Below are 20,482 nucleotides of genomic sequence, written 5' to 3' on the forward strand. Positions count from 1 at the left end.
GTAATTATAATTTACAATTGTAATATATCAAAAGAATTTATATAAAATTACTTATAATAATATTTATTTTTTTATAGATTCAAAGATTTTTTAATGTATATTCTTTGCAGATTTGTAAATTTTTGTGCAGATTATATAATTATCAAATAGATAATATATTTAGAAATAGATAGTATATTTTTTCATCACTTCCGAGATAGGCTCACTCGAGTACAGTTGTATAAGAAAGATATAAAATATAATTTCTAATATATACATATAAATTAGAAGTTATATATATATATATATATATATATATATATATATATATATATACACATATGCGTAAAATAATTTCAATGCTTTTTACAGTCTGAAATAATTTCTGTTGATCAAAAATCTAATTCATTTTTACACAAAATACGATTAAAAAGTTTAAAAGAATTTTTAAGAAAGCTTTATTTTTTTTTACTCCAATATAATAATATAATTAAAATAAAAATATATTATAATATATGTGTATATTAGTTAATATACGTTATGCTATTTCAAAATTAATATAATCATAACATAATCAATATTTGTTTCTAAAAAAAATTTATCTTAATTGTTAATTTAAATTTTTAATATTGTCGAAAGCTACACATATTTAATTGAGATCTACAAATATAGATTAATATATTTTGAAAGAGCGTTGAATCTTGAAATTTTAAAGGACATATTTACGTCTATATTCATTTAGATCTTTCGCAAAATATAATGAATTTGAATATAGCCGCAAATGTGTTTTTACAATTTCAAGTGAGGACAAAACTTCCGTTATTTGCGGAAGAGAAAGAGGTCTTTCAGATTAAGGGGTATAAAACTGGAGAAATAAATCTGCCTTGCAAAAGTTTCCCAAAAGTAAAACTTTGCTCGAAGACAAATCCAACTTTAAATTCGAAAATCCGCAAAACTGATAGGCAAATTTACACACACACGCGCACACACACACACACACATCCATGCACATACAGACATGCATATATGTATATACATACATGTATATACAAAAAACCTTGCAATTGCAAGTAGAAATTAGACGCGTAAAGGTAGACGTGCGATAGGTCGCCCACACTCACCTCTCTCGTTGCGCCGCAGGTAGATCCGCAGCCGGTCGAAGCGGACGAAGCAGCGGGGGTTGCACGGGACCGTCTATACGGGGCCGAAAGTAACCGAAAGCACGCGGGCAAGACTTCCGTTGACGTGGACGGTTACTACGCACGCCTCCCCGATCACCGCTTGGCCTACCTGCCTCTCTCTGCCAAGCGGGGAAAAGGAGAAAAGCGGAGAGAGATATACAGGCGGGTGAACAGAAAGAGAGAAGGAGAGAGATAGAGATAGCGTTTACGTGCGATGCGGCGAGAGATCGAAGTCTCGTGGCAAACGTTCGTAGACTGAGTGAACCCTGAGTTCAGACTGAGCGGCGCTTAGGCGACATTAGCGCCGTGCAACGGGGGGCGAAGGAGTCACCATCGATCCGTCGAGGGTGGTATGGGAAAAGTTCCTCCCCCCCCCTCCTCCCTAAAGGGTGGAGGGGGTGGAGGACGCGTGGTGTGCAGCGGGACTCGGGTGCCCTCACCCTGGCGGGAAGACAAGGATAAAGGGAGATAGAGGCGAGAGGTTACGGTAAAAGACGCGTACCACCGTCTCATGATCTATCTATCTATCTCTCTCTCTCTCTCTCTCTCTCTCTCTCTCTCTCTCTCTCTCTCTCTCGATCACGGTGGCGAGGATTTCAAGAGAATCGCGACGAGATGAGAGCGTGGAAGAGGACGGCTAAAAGAGAGAGAGAGAGAGAGAGCGAGAACTAAGAACTCCCCTCTTTCATGCTCTTTTACTCCCTCTCGCAATTCCAATCATTTTTCATCTCTCCGTTCCTCTCAGGAATGTACCACGTTCTATCCTTCTCCTTCCTCTCACATCCCGCTCTTTTCCTCAACTTTCTCCTCTTCTCCCTCCTCTCTGTGACTAGCTCTCTGCTCAATCTCCCTTGCTGCTCACCGCCACGCCTCTTTCCATCTTCGTATCTTTCACAATCCCCCTTTTCCGTCTCTTTCTCTCCGAATATACATATACATATATATATATATATATATATATATATATATATATATATATATATATATATATATGTGTGTGTGTGTGTAAACACATATGTAAAGTCATTACAGATGTTTTAAATTAATGCAGTATTGTTGATCCAAAATATTATCGACAAATTTATAAATTAGAAAAGCGAAAGAGAGAAAGAGAAAGACTTTATCGCGCAAAACTGAGCTTTATCTTGTCTGTCAATTCAGACATACCTCCAGATCAAAGCATGTCATGTCTGTTGACTGATGAAATTGCATTGGATTTAAACGTGACCATACGACTCTGGTAGACAGACGTCAAGTGCATGTTACTGACCGCGAATATGACCAGATGCAAGACGAAGGTTCTTTGGGATCCCTTCCGGTCTGACCGGAAATTGTATAATTTCCTCGTATTTTGCGCTTATAATACAATAGTTTGCTTTACCGTGAATACCGATAACAGTGCCGTGACAGTGCGCATATACACATTTATAATATAGCTGTTAAATTTCTAGAGTGATTTATAATTTTACGAAACGTAAGGGGTAACGTAAAGGGATGAAAAATTATATATTTTCATGAAAATTTTATTTTTATTGTTGCAGATAATTACCATGATGATGTTACCATGAGATGTTTGGAAAGAGCTCTGGTATTACTTTTTCGAAGAACTCTTCAAACGAATATAATCTGATTTTAAAAAATAGCGATCGACTAGCGGTGAATAAACCAGACGATGCAATATTATGAAGGATTTTTACCTCTTCGCCAAAAAATATAAATTTTCATGTAAAAACAAGACGCGAATAAGTCTCTCGCACATCCTTCCTTTTTTCCATATATTTTTTTCAAATTTTTTGATAATGTTTGTATTCACGGATTATCATGTGTCGATCTTACGCGATTAACATGTGCGCTGTTTCATTATATTTCCTTCTATAAAATTAATAAAGTTGAAGAAATTTTCATTTCATGTGTCGCTTTTAAGCCTCTTGTACTATTTGAATGCTGTATTACGATATAAATCTGATCCTCTACCTTCACGTGAACTTTTTTTTGATCATTTGGAATGTTTCACATATCGTTATGAAAATGAGGATGTGAATTATTAGTTTATTAGCACCCGACTCCTGTAAATATTTAAAATTGGAAAATTAAAATGGAGAAGTTAAAGTTAATAGATTTTATATTATCGACATCTATCCCGAAAGAAATTGTGTATCAAAATTATGTGAGAAGCCCATGATATATCTAAAAGCATTTAGATTTATAGAGAAAATTTCAACTACATGTAATTACATTGCTTTTATATAAAAATATTACGCAAAGTAATGCCGGATATGTTTAAAAAAAATGTAACACTTGTCGAAAGGAAAAATATAAAATTCTGATTAAATTGATAGCTCAAACATCGCTATTTGATCGATATTGTCAAAATATTATCGTGTCCGCCGATATAATTCTTTAGTAATAAATATATATAAATAACGCGTATTATTTTGCGGTAAAAAATTGTTTTCCGAATTAATACAGCATTGGCGAGCGTGATGAATATTCGTAAGGTGATTAGAAGATTCGAGAAACTGTCGAAAATTTATTCGTCGAGGACTGTCATATAGTTTCAAATAAATACGTGTAAAGAACACATAGAAATGAATTTTTACCAATTTTTACTTATATTTTAGCAATATATAAATGTATTTTTTTATATAAAAGCAGAAAAAGTAAAATTGATATTTTCACGTTTTACTAGGTTTATATATTGAAATTGTTGCTTTGGGTTTTGGAATGAAAAAAAACACACTTATTTCATTGCTTTTTCGATAGATTGCAACATACATGCTGCTGGTAAATGTGAATAATTTACATTCTACGTTCTCTTAATTATATCGTATTAATACAATTACATATGCATTAATTATTTCTATTGGTAAACAAAAATGTTGCAAAGTTTATATTGATATTAAATATAATGTTAAGCTAAACGCGCTCTTAAAAAAATCAAATATACATTATTTAGTAAAGAGTAAGTAAGGTCAATATATACCTATATTAGAGCCACATAAAAAATTTACGATTAGTATACGCCACTCCGTAAAGTAAATATTACACTTAATGTAGCACTTGATAAAATTTAAATTAATTACGATATTTCTCTGGTGCAAAAAATCCTAATTAATTTCAATTTGTTAATTCAATTGTATCTACCAGGTACTTTGTAATAAACAGGACTCGGACAATCATCATTGCTTATGCCTGAAGAATAAGACATCATTGTTCATACGTTTAAAGTTTAAAGCACCAGTCTCTGCACATTTATTTCCAATCAATGTGCTGTTAGATTAAAAGTAAACAATGCTTACAGCATTCTATTTATCGCTCAGCAGTCATTTTTAACAGTCTCGGGCATGAGCAATAGTAACATTCAAGTCCAGCTATAATAAGATTACATTATCCACTTTATAATGATATACGTGGCTTTACAAGAGAAATGCTTCATCGCTGAATTCTATTTGGCATACTTTTTGTGATCGACATAATTACTGCATAGTTTTCTAATAATCAATGAGGAATGTCAGTGACACATATTACGTATGCATATGTATATATTTTGTGCGCATTTTAACGTATCGGTGACATACTAACTATTTTTCGAATCTTTAAAAATACAATCAAAAATTTACCGATTTTAAGAAAGTTAATAAAAAAAATGTGTTGATGAAAAAAATAAGTATTTCCTAACATTCTTCTTTCAAACCGTCTTATGTATGGAATATCACAGCATACTTTTATTCGATTTCGTTATTATAAAGTTGCTTACAATATACTAAGCCAATGAAAAATATTCGTACACTCACATATACACACACATACACATACACACACACACACACACACACACACACACACACACACATACACGCATATATACACATAAAAAATATAAAACTGACCTCAAAAATAATATCAATATTATACATCTTTTTCGAAGAAAGAGTACAGTATACTTCCAAACGAGTATAATGTCAAAGCTTTTTCTACTGCTCTTTTCTCTATCTCGAATGCCAATACATATTCGTTAATATCCAACTACATTCATCATCGTGCAAAAAAAGCTTTATTTTTAAATAATTTTTTTATTATATAATTTAATGTTTCCACAATTTCAAATAATTTATCCAATAAAAGTAACAAACTCAATCTGCTTTTTTTTTAACAAAATATTGAAGATACAAAATAAAATGAAAAAAATATAACAAATCAATTGCTGCAATAAAATTTTATATCACGCTTGTTTGTGACTATTTTCGTAGGAATCTCGACTACAAATTGTAATTTTGATACCAAAATAAATTGTCATATTGTTCTTAGCTAATAAAAATTTTGAGAAAAGATAAGATCTTTATATCTCATAATATGATAAAATTATAATAACTAGAAATAAATTTTTTTTTTATATCCCAAATCATTGTAAAACAATAAAGCATATGATAACATAAGAGATCTACATCTCATTCCGTAATTAAGAAAATAGCAATTTTAATTAACGGGTTTATTCTCGATGTATTTTCAAAGATTTTACTTTTTAAATCCCAAGAAAATCAGTGGAAAGAATCGTATTTTAAATTGTTTATCTTTTTTGCTCTAAATAACTTTAAAATTTATTTATAATAATTGAGATATAATATATCATAAAATTTTAATTAATTTTAGATTAAATCTACATTTTTGTTACTCTTTGAATTTCTACTGTTTATCATTTCTCTGGCTCTACTTTTCTATTTTTTTATATTTACATGATCATCTGCACGGAGTGAGAAGTTCAAAAAATAATAAACAGATAATAGAGAAGATCTAGATTACTTAATGAACAATAAACAATCGCTTGATAAAAAATTTGGGTTCGATCTAATTATTCCCGATCTAATCGTCCCATAAGTAAAAGATATCTAAAGGAATATATTAAAAGGAAACATTAAAATCCACAAAAGATTATAATATTCTACATATCTTAATAAGGACGGAAATCTAAGAACAATAGAGAATCAAAGAGCAATTAATTAATACAACAAAAACTTGATTGCAATTCCAATCATATGTGTCGTGAAAAAAAAATTTTGCTTTCTAGTTCTAAAGATTCATATGATACAGTCTACCCATACAGCAATAAAAATCTGCGTGAGAAAGCTATTAAAATTATCTTGTTAAAAACATATCATTTTCTTACAAATATATTACTAGTTTATTATAATAAATATATATCTGAAGTATATTCTGATACACGAGATGTTCAGAAGGTATCTTAATATATTTTAAGAGGATATCTAAAAATAAGAAATGTGTAAAAATAATGAAGAGAAAATCCCGTGCAACATCCCGTGAATATTTTAAATGTTATAGTAAAATATATATATATATATATATACATCATTATATAATATACATAATACGGCAGTGATTACATTAGCATATTTTAAAAATATACTCTAGATATCTTATGCTTCTTTTTCTCTCTCTCTCTTTCTAAAAAATATTACAATTTTCCAAAATATGTCAATGCAAAACCCAGCAGATTTTTTTCTTTTACTGTGTGGGTAGCCAGCGAAAAACAGATCGTTGAATTTCTATTTCAAAAATGCGGATAAATAGGTATGTATCAAATCTTTATAAAATATTCTAAACATGTGATCTATAAATTATTGATTAAATGGAAATAAAAAATAATATTTTATACATTCTTATAATGTCGTCTAGAAGTTGTTACAAGAATCAATAAGAGATTTAAATATATCATACTTTTTTTCATTTACATTTTTCAAAAAAGAAAAATCATATATATAAAATATAATATTGTGATATATTATAATAAATAGACAATTGTGATTTCATATTTAATTTTTGTTGTTTATCTTGCAATTACTTGTAATATCTTGTTTATATCATTTCTTGTAATATCTTTTCATTTAAAAAAAAAATTTTTTTTTAATATTTAACATTATGAACCTATTGCCACTACATCAAAGACACTAAAAAATATAAAGTGCAGCACGATTCACATATTTTTATTAAAATAATTATAAAGTTTTAAATAACGATCATTGGCGTAGGATCAGAGGAAAGATTAATAACACAGTTCAATAAAAAAAAAAAAATATGAAGAAAAAAACATAAGATTGAAAAGATATATGCTTGTCTTTTTTTACTATTATTTAACATTCCTCATTGATATGAACAATGGGTAAAAAAAAAAGTATTTGCACATTTCATATTTCTCGGATAATGTAATACAAAATAAATGCTATTTTATTAGATATATTTATATAAAATTGTAAATATATATATATATATATATATATATATATATATATATATATATATATATAAAGCAATAGAAAAATTAAGATAGATTTATCAAAAATAGTTTACAAGATATAATTTATCTTGGCACATTTTAAGATATGAAATATGAAATAATTCATAAAATATTCTATAAATGTCTATAAATGTTAATAAAACAATATAAACAGAATATTTTTAACAATATTTAATAATATATAATTTCTACATCAGTATAAAAGAGCATTTTTTAATAATATTTCTCATTTTGTTTCTAATGTTAGTCCAAGAAAACGAAGTGTGCAAATATTCTTTTCATCCACTGTATAACAAAATTATGATACAAAACATGGTGGTTGTGTCATTGAATTAAAACTATAATAATAGTATAGATGCGCTAACTACATGCTAGACTCCTTGGTAGTAATAATCTCGTTGGTATTATCAACTCGAATCAAATTAGATGAATTTAATACAAGAGTTCTACTGAGAGTAGCAACTCGTTCTACTACGCACGAAGCGGAAAGGCGTGCTTCGGCATCGTGATCCCAACATTCTTCCATTGTATCACAAATTGATAAAAGTCCCTGAAATAATACACATTTCAGTTATAGCTATGTACATCTTTTTTCAACTCCAGAGCTTTTTTTCTTTTTTAAAATTATTCTCTATCAAGAAAAGTTTTTCATCACTTGCTACTTTTATAAATACAAATGTTTAAAAAAAACGCGAGCTTTTATGAAATATCTAAAAAGTCAACTCGAAAATATTTCGTAAATTCTTCTTAATACAATTTAATCTTAAAGTTTCATATACTATATATCATCCCATGCTATTGTATAATTTTTGTGCCTTTCTCTGCTTCAAAGATTTTGTTGCATAGAATGGCTTCTAATGTACATAATGTCTATATGTATTAATATAGAATTTATTTGCTATCTGTTAATGTTAAATAATAAAAAGAATTAAAAAATAGATATACTATAAAAAGATATAATATTTTTATCAAATATTTTTTAAAAATAATATCAAATATTAAAAATAAAAATAATATCAAATATTTTTTTTAAATAAATTTAAAATTAGACACCTTTGTCTTTTCTTTACATATTTTTACTTACTGGATGTTTACGCCAAGTTTCTAAAATGAGCGGTCTCTCTTTTTTATGAACAACGCTTTCTTGCATATCTTCTAGAGTAGGATGAAGGCCGACTTCATCCTCAAATGGTAGTCGATATTCTCCTATTGGTCCCTAATATATTGGAGTAAAAACAATTAGCGATTTTTAAAATATAATTAATTTATATTTTGCAATTTATTATAATAAGTTTATGAAATTAACACACACAAATTTATATGTAAGATAACATATACAATATAATTCATGTACTAAAGATTTTCAGTACATGTTTATTTTTGTGTGTGATTATAATGATACAGATGAAACATGTAAAAATATTATAATTTTATTATTATTTTAATATCGCGTATTTTTATTAAATAACTACAATAAATTTCAAAATATATTGTTTTGCAATTAATTACCTATGAAATTTCTTATAGATAATTGGATAATTCGCAGAATTTGAATGGATTCAATTTTTTAAATCAATATTAAAGTATGGATTAAATAAATACCAATAATCGAACACACATTGTGTGTATAATATATATAATATATATACGTACATCTGTGTATAATATATATAATATATATACATACATCTTGTACAGTACATCTCGAAGCTAATTCCCATAGCACTAGTCCACAAGCATACATATCGATCCGTAAAAATGAATCTCTAGTAAAATTTATTGCCCCTTCTAAAACCTCTGGTGCCATGTATCTTCGTGTCCCAACCTGTGAAAAACAAAAAATTGTTGTTCTCTTTTTTTAAAAGAAATATACCGATATATGTACATTACCTGTCCATGTGTATCACCACAAGGTTTTCCTGGATGAAAAATAAGTGCCAAGCCAAAATCTGCTATACAGGCACTCATATCAGCCTTTAGCAAAACATTTTTTGACTTAAAATCCCTATGAGCTACAGCTGGTTTATAACCATCCGCTTTATTAGCCGGGATTTCTTCGTGTAAATGCATTAAACCTCTAATAATAATAATAATAATAATAATAAGCATTTTTATTAAGATTTGAATAAAAAATTGTAGTTTAAATATAAAAGTATCGTTACATTCATATACATAACTTTGTTTTCAACAAATTATTTTATTACTATTATAACTATTACCTTGCCATAGATTCTGCAATTCTACACATCTCAGGCCATGTTACAACATTTGCTTTCAGGTAATCACACAATGAACCTTTCTCATGATATGCTGTGATTAACCAAAACTCAGCTTGTAAATTGTCTCCACGTTTCTCAACGCCTATAAAATGTAGTATGTCCTCGTGATCCATATGTGCAAGTTTAAAAATCTCTTGTTCAGTTTGCCAGGACTGCTTGTCTTGAATGGGAAAAACTTTAACGGCCACAATCTCATTTTTCAATTGGGCTTTCCAAACTGCTCCAAAACGACCTCGAGCTTTAATCTCAAGAAGTTGTATCGGACGTAAACCTAAATTAGGTGACGGCTGTGGTAATGGAAGTGGTTCCAATGTTGGTACCTAAAAAAGATTTATATTAATCTTATAAACTGAAAATTTGCAATTTACTATTACTAGTTTTATAATAATCTCAAGATAGACAACCTCATTAAAATACGTCAGTCTTCGACGACGACAGAACCACCACAAAGAAAGCGAACCAAATGTAAGAAGCATAGGGATTAATATCAATAATGTAAGTATTATTGCTTGCTTCTCTGTATTGGACATAGAATCAGACTCTAAAAAATTAATTATTATTAAGTAGTATTATAAAAATATTGCAAGACAAATTAATTACCTTCAAGCAAAGATAATTAAACACTAGATAACAAATGATTAAATACCATTAATAATAGATGGTTGTGTAGGTTTAGAAGATGTAGTCGGATGTGGATTCCAAGAAAAGTTTTGGTTACACATATCACCATCGCAACAACAAAAAAATAAATCTTTTTTTCTTTCTGGATTATCCTCTATACATTGCGACTTATCGTAACAATCATTGCTATCCAAAAAGCAACCCTGAAAATTTGACATATATATAAATATGTAAATAACACAATAGGTGGTTTATCTTTTAAAGATCTACCTCATCAAAATGAATTAACATTAACATTATTACATAGACATTTCTTTGTTCTGCCAAGCAAAATGAAACAACTTATTACCAAATAACAACTATTACCAAATAATACAATTTAAAGAGCACCATTCACAAAATAATTCACAAAAATTTTAATTTCTAGTATTTCTCAATTAAAGCTGCATTTTATTTAAGTTAAAATTAACATTTAATATTGCCAAATGTAATTTAAAAAAAAATACAATATTGTTATCAATGCATATGATACATAGATATTTTATTCTATTTGTGGTACAATCTCTTAAATCTGATCTGCTATATCTTAGATACTCTCTTATAAGTTATTAATTATCTTATAAGTTATTAATATAAACTATTAATATAAACTACCTATATATAATAAATTATTAATTAAAACTAACCTTCAATTTAATTACTGTTTTTTTAGTAATATTGTCGACTGACCACAGTACGTAACAATGATTACGCTTGTCTGGATCATGCACAACACATTCTTCTCTCTCTTCTGTGCAGTTTTGATGGGATTCTGCACACAATGTTTCATTATAAAATTCACAATAGGCTGAACCTTTAATATCTTTCCCAAATATAGTTCCTAGAATTGATTAAAATTTTATAATTTTTATATTTTACACAAAATATGATAAATTAAATTATTATACTGTATGTTTTTTTCTGATGTGTTACGTATAAAACATAAAGTATAATCATAACCAAGTTTTTTAGATTTGTTTAACAAGACAATTTTTAACAATTGTTAATAACTGTTTTAAACATTTTTGATACTAATGTATTCTGATAAAATGTTTTGAGACTAATTATTAATTTAACAAGTAATTCACAATTTTTAGCAATTATTAATTTAACAGTTTTTAATTAAATTTATTTAATCAATAAAATTATTCATTGACAAATGTTAAAGAATAAAAATTCTTATATTTTTATATTATACTTAAGTTTTAGCTTTAATTTGTAATAAAAGAAATAATTATCTCTTAATAATAGCACTTTTAAATTGGCAATTTGATATATAATTGAGAAAGATACATGTGTCACATTAATGTAATGCAAAACAAGTGTATTTTTCTTAAGCAAAAGTCTCTAATATTTGTAAAAATTTTCCCTTTGAAAGATATCACAGAATTTATAAATTATAGATTATTGAAAATGGAAAAATTCAACAAGTGGATCTATATTCAAAGTAATTTATAGTTTTATTGAATAAAATTAAAATTACTTGAGAAAGAAACATATAACAAATATAATAGCCTCGTTTAGTTTCTTATATATAATCTTTATATTCAAAATATAATTTTACAATTTATTGAAACATTAAAACTAGAATTTTAAAAAGTAAGAAAAACCATCCACTAAATTTTCAAGAGTTCAAATTAATTGCAAATTGATCAAAAAAATCCATAGTCAATAAATAACATTATATACAAATAAAATACGTATATAAAATTTACAATTGGAAAAAATGCATTACATTTGTGCATTATTGAAAAGTATAATGCTAATGTGTTATAAGTTTTTAATGTCTTTTTATTATACAGGTATGCAAATTATATATATATATATATATATATATATATATATATATATATATTGTATATGTATATACGTATATATATATATATATATATTACCTAATAATCCCAAGAAGAGAGGCAGTATCGTCGCATATACGAACATCGTGAGCGAATCGTAAAAGCATACCAGTAATTTTGAGTCTATTAGCTATTAAGCAAATTGTAGTAATTTATCCACCGACACATCTCTCTTCCTTTCTCTCTCTTTCTCTCCCCGTCTCCCCTTTAGCTTTCTCTCTTCCACTTTTATATAGAAATGCACGCAGCACAAATCCCGGTCATTTTCATTGTTAAATCATCGTGATTCTCGTAACCTCCGAGCGAGAAACATGCTTTTTTTTTTTCGGCGTGTTATCCAACACCGCTGGCGACGAAATTAACTCACACGCGACTTCCTAGTTAAATTAGAAAAGAGTATTTGTGTATAAATTTTCAGTAACGTTAAGAGAAATATTTTATGGCATGAAACTTGCACGAAACGATGCGTAGAGACACTTACAAACTGTGAACACTTATCATCGACACGAGAATATATTATTATGGCGATTCATAATATTGTAATAACGAAGCCTGATGAATAGAAGACATTTGATGTCTAAAGTCACGGTCTGCCTCTACATAATATGGCTGTCTAGCGATTTTTCCTTGGTCATCGACTAAATAATATTCGGTGTCGCCAAACTTTCATATGATTTCAGATGATCAGCGTTTGCAACGCCCTCTGAAGCTTGGCATCCGACAAGAAATATCAATATGGTGCCTCGTAACAATTCAATTTGAATTATCATTTATATATTTTTAAAACTTAAAACCAAAAGGATAGATTTTTTATTTGACAAGATTTGAATCGAATGTGTGCGTAACCGAGATTCGAATATATACAGGCTTTTATTTATTTATATACAAGAGACGAAGTTATTATATATATATGTATATATACTAGTAATTTAAATTTTTTCAAATTTAAATAAATCTCTCCTAAACTTATCATATTTTATACCATTAAATCGCTAAATTACATATTAGTATTTTACATAGGATATCCTACTGTCATCAAATAATAGACTGTACATATTTATATCTATAAATATACGTATAACATTAATTTAATTTTTAATCGTAAAGATAATCTGGTAATATTATTTTGAAAGAAAATGAGCCATCGGATCTTCGTCACGTTTACGTTTCATCTGATATGCTTCTATCTCCTCAGCAGTCAGTTCTTTTGTCTCATACATGCTATTGTACGGACGTTTCCTCTCGTTCATTTTCAACATCTTGTCCGCCTTCCTCGTATTTTCCTCTTCCTTTCTCAATGCTTCCTTCAACTTATCCTCGTCTTGTTTCTTATTCTTGCGGTTTTCTTTGCGTTTCTGTTTCTTCAATTTTCGTTTGGCCGCCTTACTTTGTTTTTCTATTTTATCTTTTCCCTCATCTTCGGATGAAGATTCGCTGGTCGAGGAACGATTGTCCTCTATTATTACATCATTCAGTTTACAATCAGTCTCTTCTATTGGTATTTTATTCAGTGTCAAGTCGTTCGTTGCTTCTACTGCTCTTTTTCCAGATTCTCCGGTGCAATAAGAATTTTTAATAAAGGAATTGCAGCATTTGTAACCCCATTTTCCATCCTGCCAATATGAACCCCAGACTGACATATGATTGTTTGGATAAATATCTTCTTCGTATTTGGATCGTATCACCTGTCTATCCTGCCCTTTAATTATCTTACCATATCTTGAATATTCGACATAATGCTCCGTTTGTGCCAATAATAAAGGTTTTGGTAACGTTTTGAGATGCTCTTCACCCCCATAACGTTCGATTATACTATCGCGTGCTTTATCCTTTAATTCATCGCGTTTCTTGTCGTATTCCTGCTTTAATAATTCCAGTTTTGTAGGCTCGGCTAATAAATGTACATCGACTCCCTTCTCATGCGCGTCCCAAGCGAACAATTGTGCATTCGCATGTTGCTGCGTGTCTCCGGAGAAGCGTACAAAGTTCTCGCCTTTGTAATCCACCTCGCGTTCTGTACCAGCATAGGGATTATCTCGCATGGATCTAGTCTTTGGATCATAGTATGCAGAATTCGGATCTAGATTGCGCAGATATTTAGCAGTATCCTCTCGAATTCGCAGATTTCTCACAGTAATTCGCTGTTTAGAATCTACCTTTGTACCAGGCATATCTACCTCGTCCACATATTTATCTTCATCCTTATCAGAATCTTGTTCATCATTTTCCTCTTCTGCATCAAGTTTGTCAGCACGCATCTGTCTCTTGGCCTCCTCTATCTTCTGATATTCCTCCACTATCGCTCTATGTTCAGAAGGATCGTAACCAGCCCATCTGTCTCTCTTACCATCGTAATCCATAGAAAGCTCAGGCTGAGTAAATTCATCCGCTGCTATCTTTGAATTAGTATATTTTGCTCCAACTTTGCGCGGTCTCTCCATACAATCCTTCCTCTTGTGAGTCATCGCACCGCAATTCTCGCAAGCGCCCTTACGATATTTGGTTGCCACCCGTGCACCATCCACTCCACGATTGTACCAATCGTTTATGGAACTGTACTGCCTCTGCTTCTCGGGCTGCGGTCTCTGATGCTTCAGGGTGGGACCCTGAGCGCCGAAGTACCATGGCGTCGCGCTGATGTATTGCGGAATATGCGGATTAATGTCCTTACCCTCCTCGTCGACAGCAGCGGGAGCGGTACCGGCCTTTCTCGCTTCTTCCAACTCCTTCGCCTTCCGCCAATCCTCCCTGCTCTTCTTCCGTGGTTCATCTTCGAACGAGCTCTTATTTTTCAAAATGCTCGACACAGTTACGTTCGCCGATGAATTGGCCATGATCAAAAAATCTCGTGACAAGACTAGATCTTTATTAAATATTTATTTACATCCTTGCCTATCGAGGTTATGTTCCTTGTAAGTAAGCGAAGAAATCTTACTTTGCTCCGATGGGTCAATCTGCAACTTGTAGATAAAGAGAGCTTTCCATAAAAAAGAAATACAAACAGACACAATGTTACGCAATTGGATATTAAGGCTGCATTCCAAAACGTATTCTCCGAGGAATATTTTACTCGATGATCGTTCCGAAACTTTCGTAAGCGTTTAGCGGAAAACACACACTTTTGCATAAACGCATAAGCACAACATAAAGAAATTGATTGGTCCACACATATGTATGAGGAAATGAACCAATCAATTTCCTCATGTTTATGACTATGCGCTTATGCAAAGTGTGTGTTCCTCGCTTTTCTGATTGGTTCCAAGCAACCATCAAATAAAATTTTTCTCCCAGAGGAAATTTTTCATCGTTTTGGAACCTAGCCTAAATAGAGAATTTTTAAAACCCCAGAATTTTTCTATTGGACAGTTAATTATATGTATTTTTCCTATTGGAAAGATCCCAATGATGGGTTTGTTCTTTATAACTAAACTAAATGAATTAGTTCAGAACTTATCTTTTTCTTTCCAACGGAGAGAGAAAAAGATACATTCTAAATTAGTGTAGCCAGTTCAGTTATAAAGAACAGACTTTTGATATTTCATTGGTGGTTCAGTTTAACGTTACTGTAACGGAATGTTAATATTTTAGTATTTTATATGTTAATATGTTAGTATTTTAATGTTAGCATTTTTCTGTCAATAAAATATTCACAGTTATATAGTGCGATGGAAGAAGAATTAAATATTAAAGTACCATTAATGTCATCTCCTGTGAAAAAAAATAAACGAGGACAAGTAAACAATAATGATGAAAAAAATTATTAATCTGTTTACAGTATATTTTAGAGGCTGTGTTTTTTAAAGTATCTTTTTTAGTATGAGTTTATTACGAGAAAAATATGTTGAAACTTAATAAATTATTTGAATAATCAAGTGAGATTATATTTACCTGATGTTTCGCTTTCATTGACATTTATTTCTATAAAATAAAAAAATTTATATGAATCAAGTAAATATTTATTCGTAACTATTCAAACAAATTTTTAATAAATTTTAATATATTGTTAAAATTTTGATTTTATAACATATATTTTTCATTTGTACTTTCAGCCGATCCATAGCAGTCAGAAGCTCATAATTATTAACTTACACAAAAAATTGAAGAAAGACAATCCACACATATTAAATAATGATGCTATTACTCAATTAGCAGAACAGACGGGTATTGGTATTTCCAGCATAAAAAAAACATTGTTGGAGTATAAGCATACTGGCGCGGTTACATCTCCAAATAAAAAAAAACATCGCCTAACTTTTAAAGAGAAAGTCGACGAATTTGACAAGAGTGCTATTCGAAGAAAAGTGCACGAATTTTATATTAATAGAGATTTACCAACGTTCAGCAAAGTTCTACAAGCCGTAAACATTGACGAAGATCTCCCAAACTTTAAACGATCGATCTTTCACTTATTGTTAAAGGAATTAAATTTTACATATACTACCCAATCCCACGATAGTATCTTGATAGAGAAAGAAGATTTCATTATTTGGAGGAGAAACTACCTGAGGACTATAAAAAGATACCGAGAAGAAGGTCGGCAAATTTATTATCTAGACGAGACTTGGATTAACACCGATGACATCACGAATAATAGAGTTTGGATGGATGAAACAATTAAATCCGAAAAGAACACATTTTCCCGAAGGTTGACTACGGGGTCAGCTAATCCAAACGGAAAAGGCAAACGACTAATTGTTCTCCATATTGGTAGTGCTGCTGGTTTCGTTCCTGGCGGACTTTTATATTTCGAATCGACGAAACATACAAGGGATTATCACGATGAAATGAACAGCGACACATTTCACGAATGGTTCAAGAATATTTTACCATCACTAGATGACAATGCTGTCATTGTTATGGACAATGCTCCGTATCATTCTGTGAAACTAGAAAAACTGCCGAATATTTCTTGGAAAAAAACCGAAATAATAAAATGGTTAGAAGATAAAGGAAAAGAAATATCAGAGGCTATGGTAAAGGCCGAACTCTTGCAAATTGTTGCATTACAAAAAAATAGGTTTGACAAATATGTCATAGACGAAATAGCAAAGCAGGACAATAAAACAGTTGTCAGATTACCTCCATATCATTGCGAACTTAATCCGATCCAAATGGTATGGTCAATGGTTAAAGAATACATTACAAGTTATAACAATACTTTTGAAATTCAAGATCTCAAACTATTATTGGAACAAGGTATTAGTCGAGTGACAGCTGAACATTGGAGTAATTTTATTAAGCAAGTTAGAGATGAAGAAAAAAAGATGTGGGAGATCGACTATATAATTGATAGCATGATTGACGGGACATCTCCGTTAATAATTAATGTCAAAGACGAAATAAATTTTGAAACCTCTGATAGCGATTATTAATTCTGTATGTCAATCTGTATATATAAAATATCATTACAGTGTTTCATTCTATGTAATATTATAATTTTATATCATCTTCGTATATTTTATTATTTTATTATTTATTATTTATTTTATATTCTATTATTACTTATTTTATACAGATATTATTACTTCGATCACATATTTATTACTTATTTCGTATTTCATATTCTGCTGACTTATCTCAAAAAAAATAATATTTTTCAAAAGAATAAATCTTACAAGTCTACCAAAATAAATATATATTTGATACCAATCTCGCTTGACTACGTACTTATTATATGTATCCCCAAAACAAAAAATCCTTCACAATTTGAACAATTTCTAAATAAATGTTATTATGGATTTAATTATCTCGTAAATTATAAACATTTAGCTGTGTAATTTAAATATATTACAACGATTTCGATTTGATCGTATTGAAATGTTAAGATTATTTTACCCGTTCAATTTTTCTAAATTGACAATGAGATAATAGCCCCAATATAAATTCCGAGAGTGCTCCGTATTTATATATACGGAATTGAATAGCGCGCCATGCTCTTCTAAGATCCCTAGAAATTCTTCTAGGAATTTCACACTCTCCTCACTTGGTCCGTCCACGCGCAGATCGTGAATGTTTTCTCGTTTGACGTTTGACGGAATCTAGTTACTAGTTTTGATCGCCATTTTGTTTATTTATTAAATATTATAATTGTGTATGTGTTGTGTGTATCTACGATATTAAAAAGTTTGATTTAATTGTCATCATCAACAGTTAATATTTAGCAAAGTGAAGATAATATAACATATAATTATTTGATGTATTCGAAGACGAGCTTGCAGTGCTTGATATGAAATAATATATCGCAAATTATAATCATACGAAACGCTTGATAAAAGGCACTGCAAATATCAATCTTACAGTAATTAGTATTGTGTATATGCTTTTATCATTTTTCTTGACGAGGAAAATGTGGATTTATTTTGTACTCGCCCTGTTTGGCGTATTTGATTTTGCAATGGCTTCCAACAATTTCGATTTCGGAGACACCCTAGCATTAATCCTGGGATTAACGATCGGGATTATTGGATTTTTTGCTTGCATGGGAGCTTATGCGAGAAGACGAAGTCACTTTGAATCCTTATAATTTGAATTGTGATCTTTTTAAAACGTCTAATGGTATGTACACAACTTAACGTAAAAATTTATGGCTTTTATATGATAAAATATTGTCAAGCCAGCTTATGAAAATATATGCTAATTATAAAGTTATAATACAAAAAAAAAGAAAATTTATCTGTACATTACATTCAGAAAACTTTATATATACCTATATTACACACACACACACACACACACACACACACACACACACACACACATATATATATATTAAAATTAGAAATTTATTTTTTCTTTTTTTCTTTCCAAAGAGATGCGTTATTTGAATTGCACATATGTTTTATCATTCTTTATACTAATTTCTTTTATTTTTCATAATAAGATAATTCTCTGTTTTTATTCATGAAAAATGTAGTACTTTTAAGATAGCATTTGAAAAAATGTTTTTGTTTTAATTTGTTATAGACACACAAATAAGACTATGCTATTATATAATTATGGAATAAAGGATCGGATCTATAAAATATAATGATATGATGATAAATAAAAGGAATGTTTTGAGATACTCTGTATAGATAAAGGATAGTTTCCAGAGAGATTCTTAGAAAATGTTTGTTAAAATATTCTATAACAATTTTACAGAATTTGAGTATAATACATATTGTGTATATTTCTGTTGTAATAAAAAATATAGATGATAAATTGTTTTTTATTTAGATGATATTGCATGTAAGAAAATGGTAATCTATACTGCATATCAATTTATTTATTTCACTTCAATAGTTTACAATTGTTGCTAATGATTTTAACACACACATTTAATGTCTTTTGATAATAGCCATTAGTAAAATTCACAATATTGTATTAAACACAAAAAGAAATCTGAATAAAAGATCAAAACTTTTATTTCAATAAAAATAGTAATGCTTTTAAATAGATCTAATTTGAAAAATAATTAATAGATTTTTTTCAATGTACATAATTGCACATAATTAATGTATAATTATTGATTATTCCATATTGTATTTTTTGTAATATTTTTTTATGCTTATGTAATTACTATTCACATCATATCCTTAGTTTAAGCTCTTACATTTTTTTTTGTAACTAGAATTAGTCCTGAAAAACTAAACTCTTAATTTAACAGATAATATAATGGAGCATTATTATAAATGTTATGCAAATACATATTTTGATATACATTTTGAGTTTCTGTAAGAATGGAATATGTACTACAACTAGTTTCTCTCTCTTTCTCATTTCTAAATATATATATGTATATATATATATATATATATATATATATATATATGTGTGTGTGTGTGTGTATGTATGTATGTATACTTTTTCTTTCAAATACTCAGCAAAGATATTCTGAATCTATTTTTTTTCTTGAATAGATATAATTAATAATTTGATACGATAATATATAATGAAAAAAATATTCTTTCCCTTTTTAAAATTAAATGTAATTTTTAAATGAAATTTCACCTTGAAATTACCAACTATTATTTCTTGTTTTATATCTAATCAGTCTTTAAACCTTTCCATAAGAAGAATTCCTTTATTTAATGTGCTTTCAAAGATTTCCAAAATATTTGATTGTTTCACATTCATTTCTTAATATGTAAAAAACAATCGCCACATTTATTTTTTATGGAGACTTTGAGAAACAAAAAATTTATTAATGACAAAGTTAATTTTAGGATTATTTACATG

At 29.3% G+C, this 20,482-nt stretch overlaps 5 protein-coding genes and 1 long non-coding RNA gene across 10 annotated transcripts in view; 3 read left to right on the plus strand and 3 right to left on the minus strand.

Annotated features, from left to right (window-relative positions):
- Nucleotides 1–1,519, minus strand: part of LOC126850370 (complexin) — a 117,737-nt gene extending 116,218 nt beyond the window's left edge. The window contains exon 1 of the mRNA XM_050593278.1: nt 1,101–1,519. The gene's annotated coding sequence lies outside the window, so the exon portion shown is untranslated. The remainder of the gene's footprint in view (nt 1–1,100) is intronic.
- Nucleotides 1–5,798, plus strand: part of LOC126850360 (transmembrane emp24 domain-containing protein eca) — a 186,696-nt gene extending 180,898 nt beyond the window's left edge. The window contains exon 5 of the mRNA XM_050593261.1: nt 5,777–5,798. The gene's annotated coding sequence lies outside the window, so the exon portion shown is untranslated. The remainder of the gene's footprint in view (nt 1–5,776) is intronic.
- The window catches only part of LOC126850286 (uncharacterized), a 163,677-nt gene extending 145,763 nt beyond the window's left edge, over nt 1–17,914 (plus strand). For 2 of the 5 annotated variants that reach the window (XM_050593126.1, XM_050593125.1), the window contains exon 4: nt 16,315–17,914. In XM_050593126.1, the coding sequence (XP_050449083.1) occupies nt 16,315–17,637 (1,323 nt within the window). In that variant the 3' untranslated portion in view covers nt 17,638–17,914. Of the gene's footprint in view, nt 1–15,725; nt 16,214–16,314 lie in introns of those variants that run through there. The other 3 variants (XM_050593127.1, XM_050593129.1, XM_050593130.1) reach the window with 3 other exon arrangements.
- LOC126850279 (activin receptor type-2A) lies at nt 7,627–12,886 on the minus strand. Its single transcript, XM_050593111.1, has 10 exons — nt 12,747–12,886; nt 12,305–12,642; nt 11,057–11,250; nt 10,396–10,573; nt 10,154–10,290; nt 9,690–10,069; nt 9,361–9,547; nt 9,158–9,295; nt 8,555–8,686; nt 7,627–8,020 (listed from the first exon to the last, which is right to left on the minus strand). Exons 2-10 carry the CDS (start codon nt 12,348–12,350, stop codon nt 7,835–7,837), a joined length of 1,578 nt encoding a protein of 525 aa, XP_050449068.1. The 5' UTR covers nt 12,351–12,642; nt 12,747–12,886; the 3' UTR covers nt 7,627–7,834.
- On the minus strand, nt 13,123–15,416 carry LOC126850273 (pre-mRNA-splicing factor SLU7). The gene is made up of 2 exons (XM_050593098.1): nt 15,201–15,416; nt 13,123–15,110 (listed from the first exon to the last, which is right to left on the minus strand). Exon 2 carries the CDS (start codon nt 15,097–15,099, stop codon nt 13,387–13,389), a length of 1,713 nt encoding a protein of 570 aa, XP_050449055.1. The 5' UTR covers nt 15,100–15,110; nt 15,201–15,416; the 3' UTR covers nt 13,123–13,386.
- A 353-nt stretch (nt 17,915–18,267) lies between the features above and the next one.
- Nucleotides 18,268–19,465, plus strand: LOC126850383 (uncharacterized). The gene is made up of 2 exons (XR_007687535.1): nt 18,268–18,820; nt 19,229–19,465. It is a non-coding gene; the product is annotated as an uncharacterized LOC126850383 (long non-coding RNA).
- The last annotated feature ends 1,017 nt before the right edge of the window (nt 19,466–20,482 follow it).

Source organism: Cataglyphis hispanica, chromosome 6, assembly GCF_021464435.1.
Source record: "Cataglyphis hispanica isolate Lineage 1 chromosome 6, ULB_Chis1_1.0, whole genome shotgun sequence".
NCBI classification, from domain to species: domain Eukaryota; kingdom Metazoa; phylum Arthropoda; class Insecta; order Hymenoptera; family Formicidae; genus Cataglyphis; species Cataglyphis hispanica.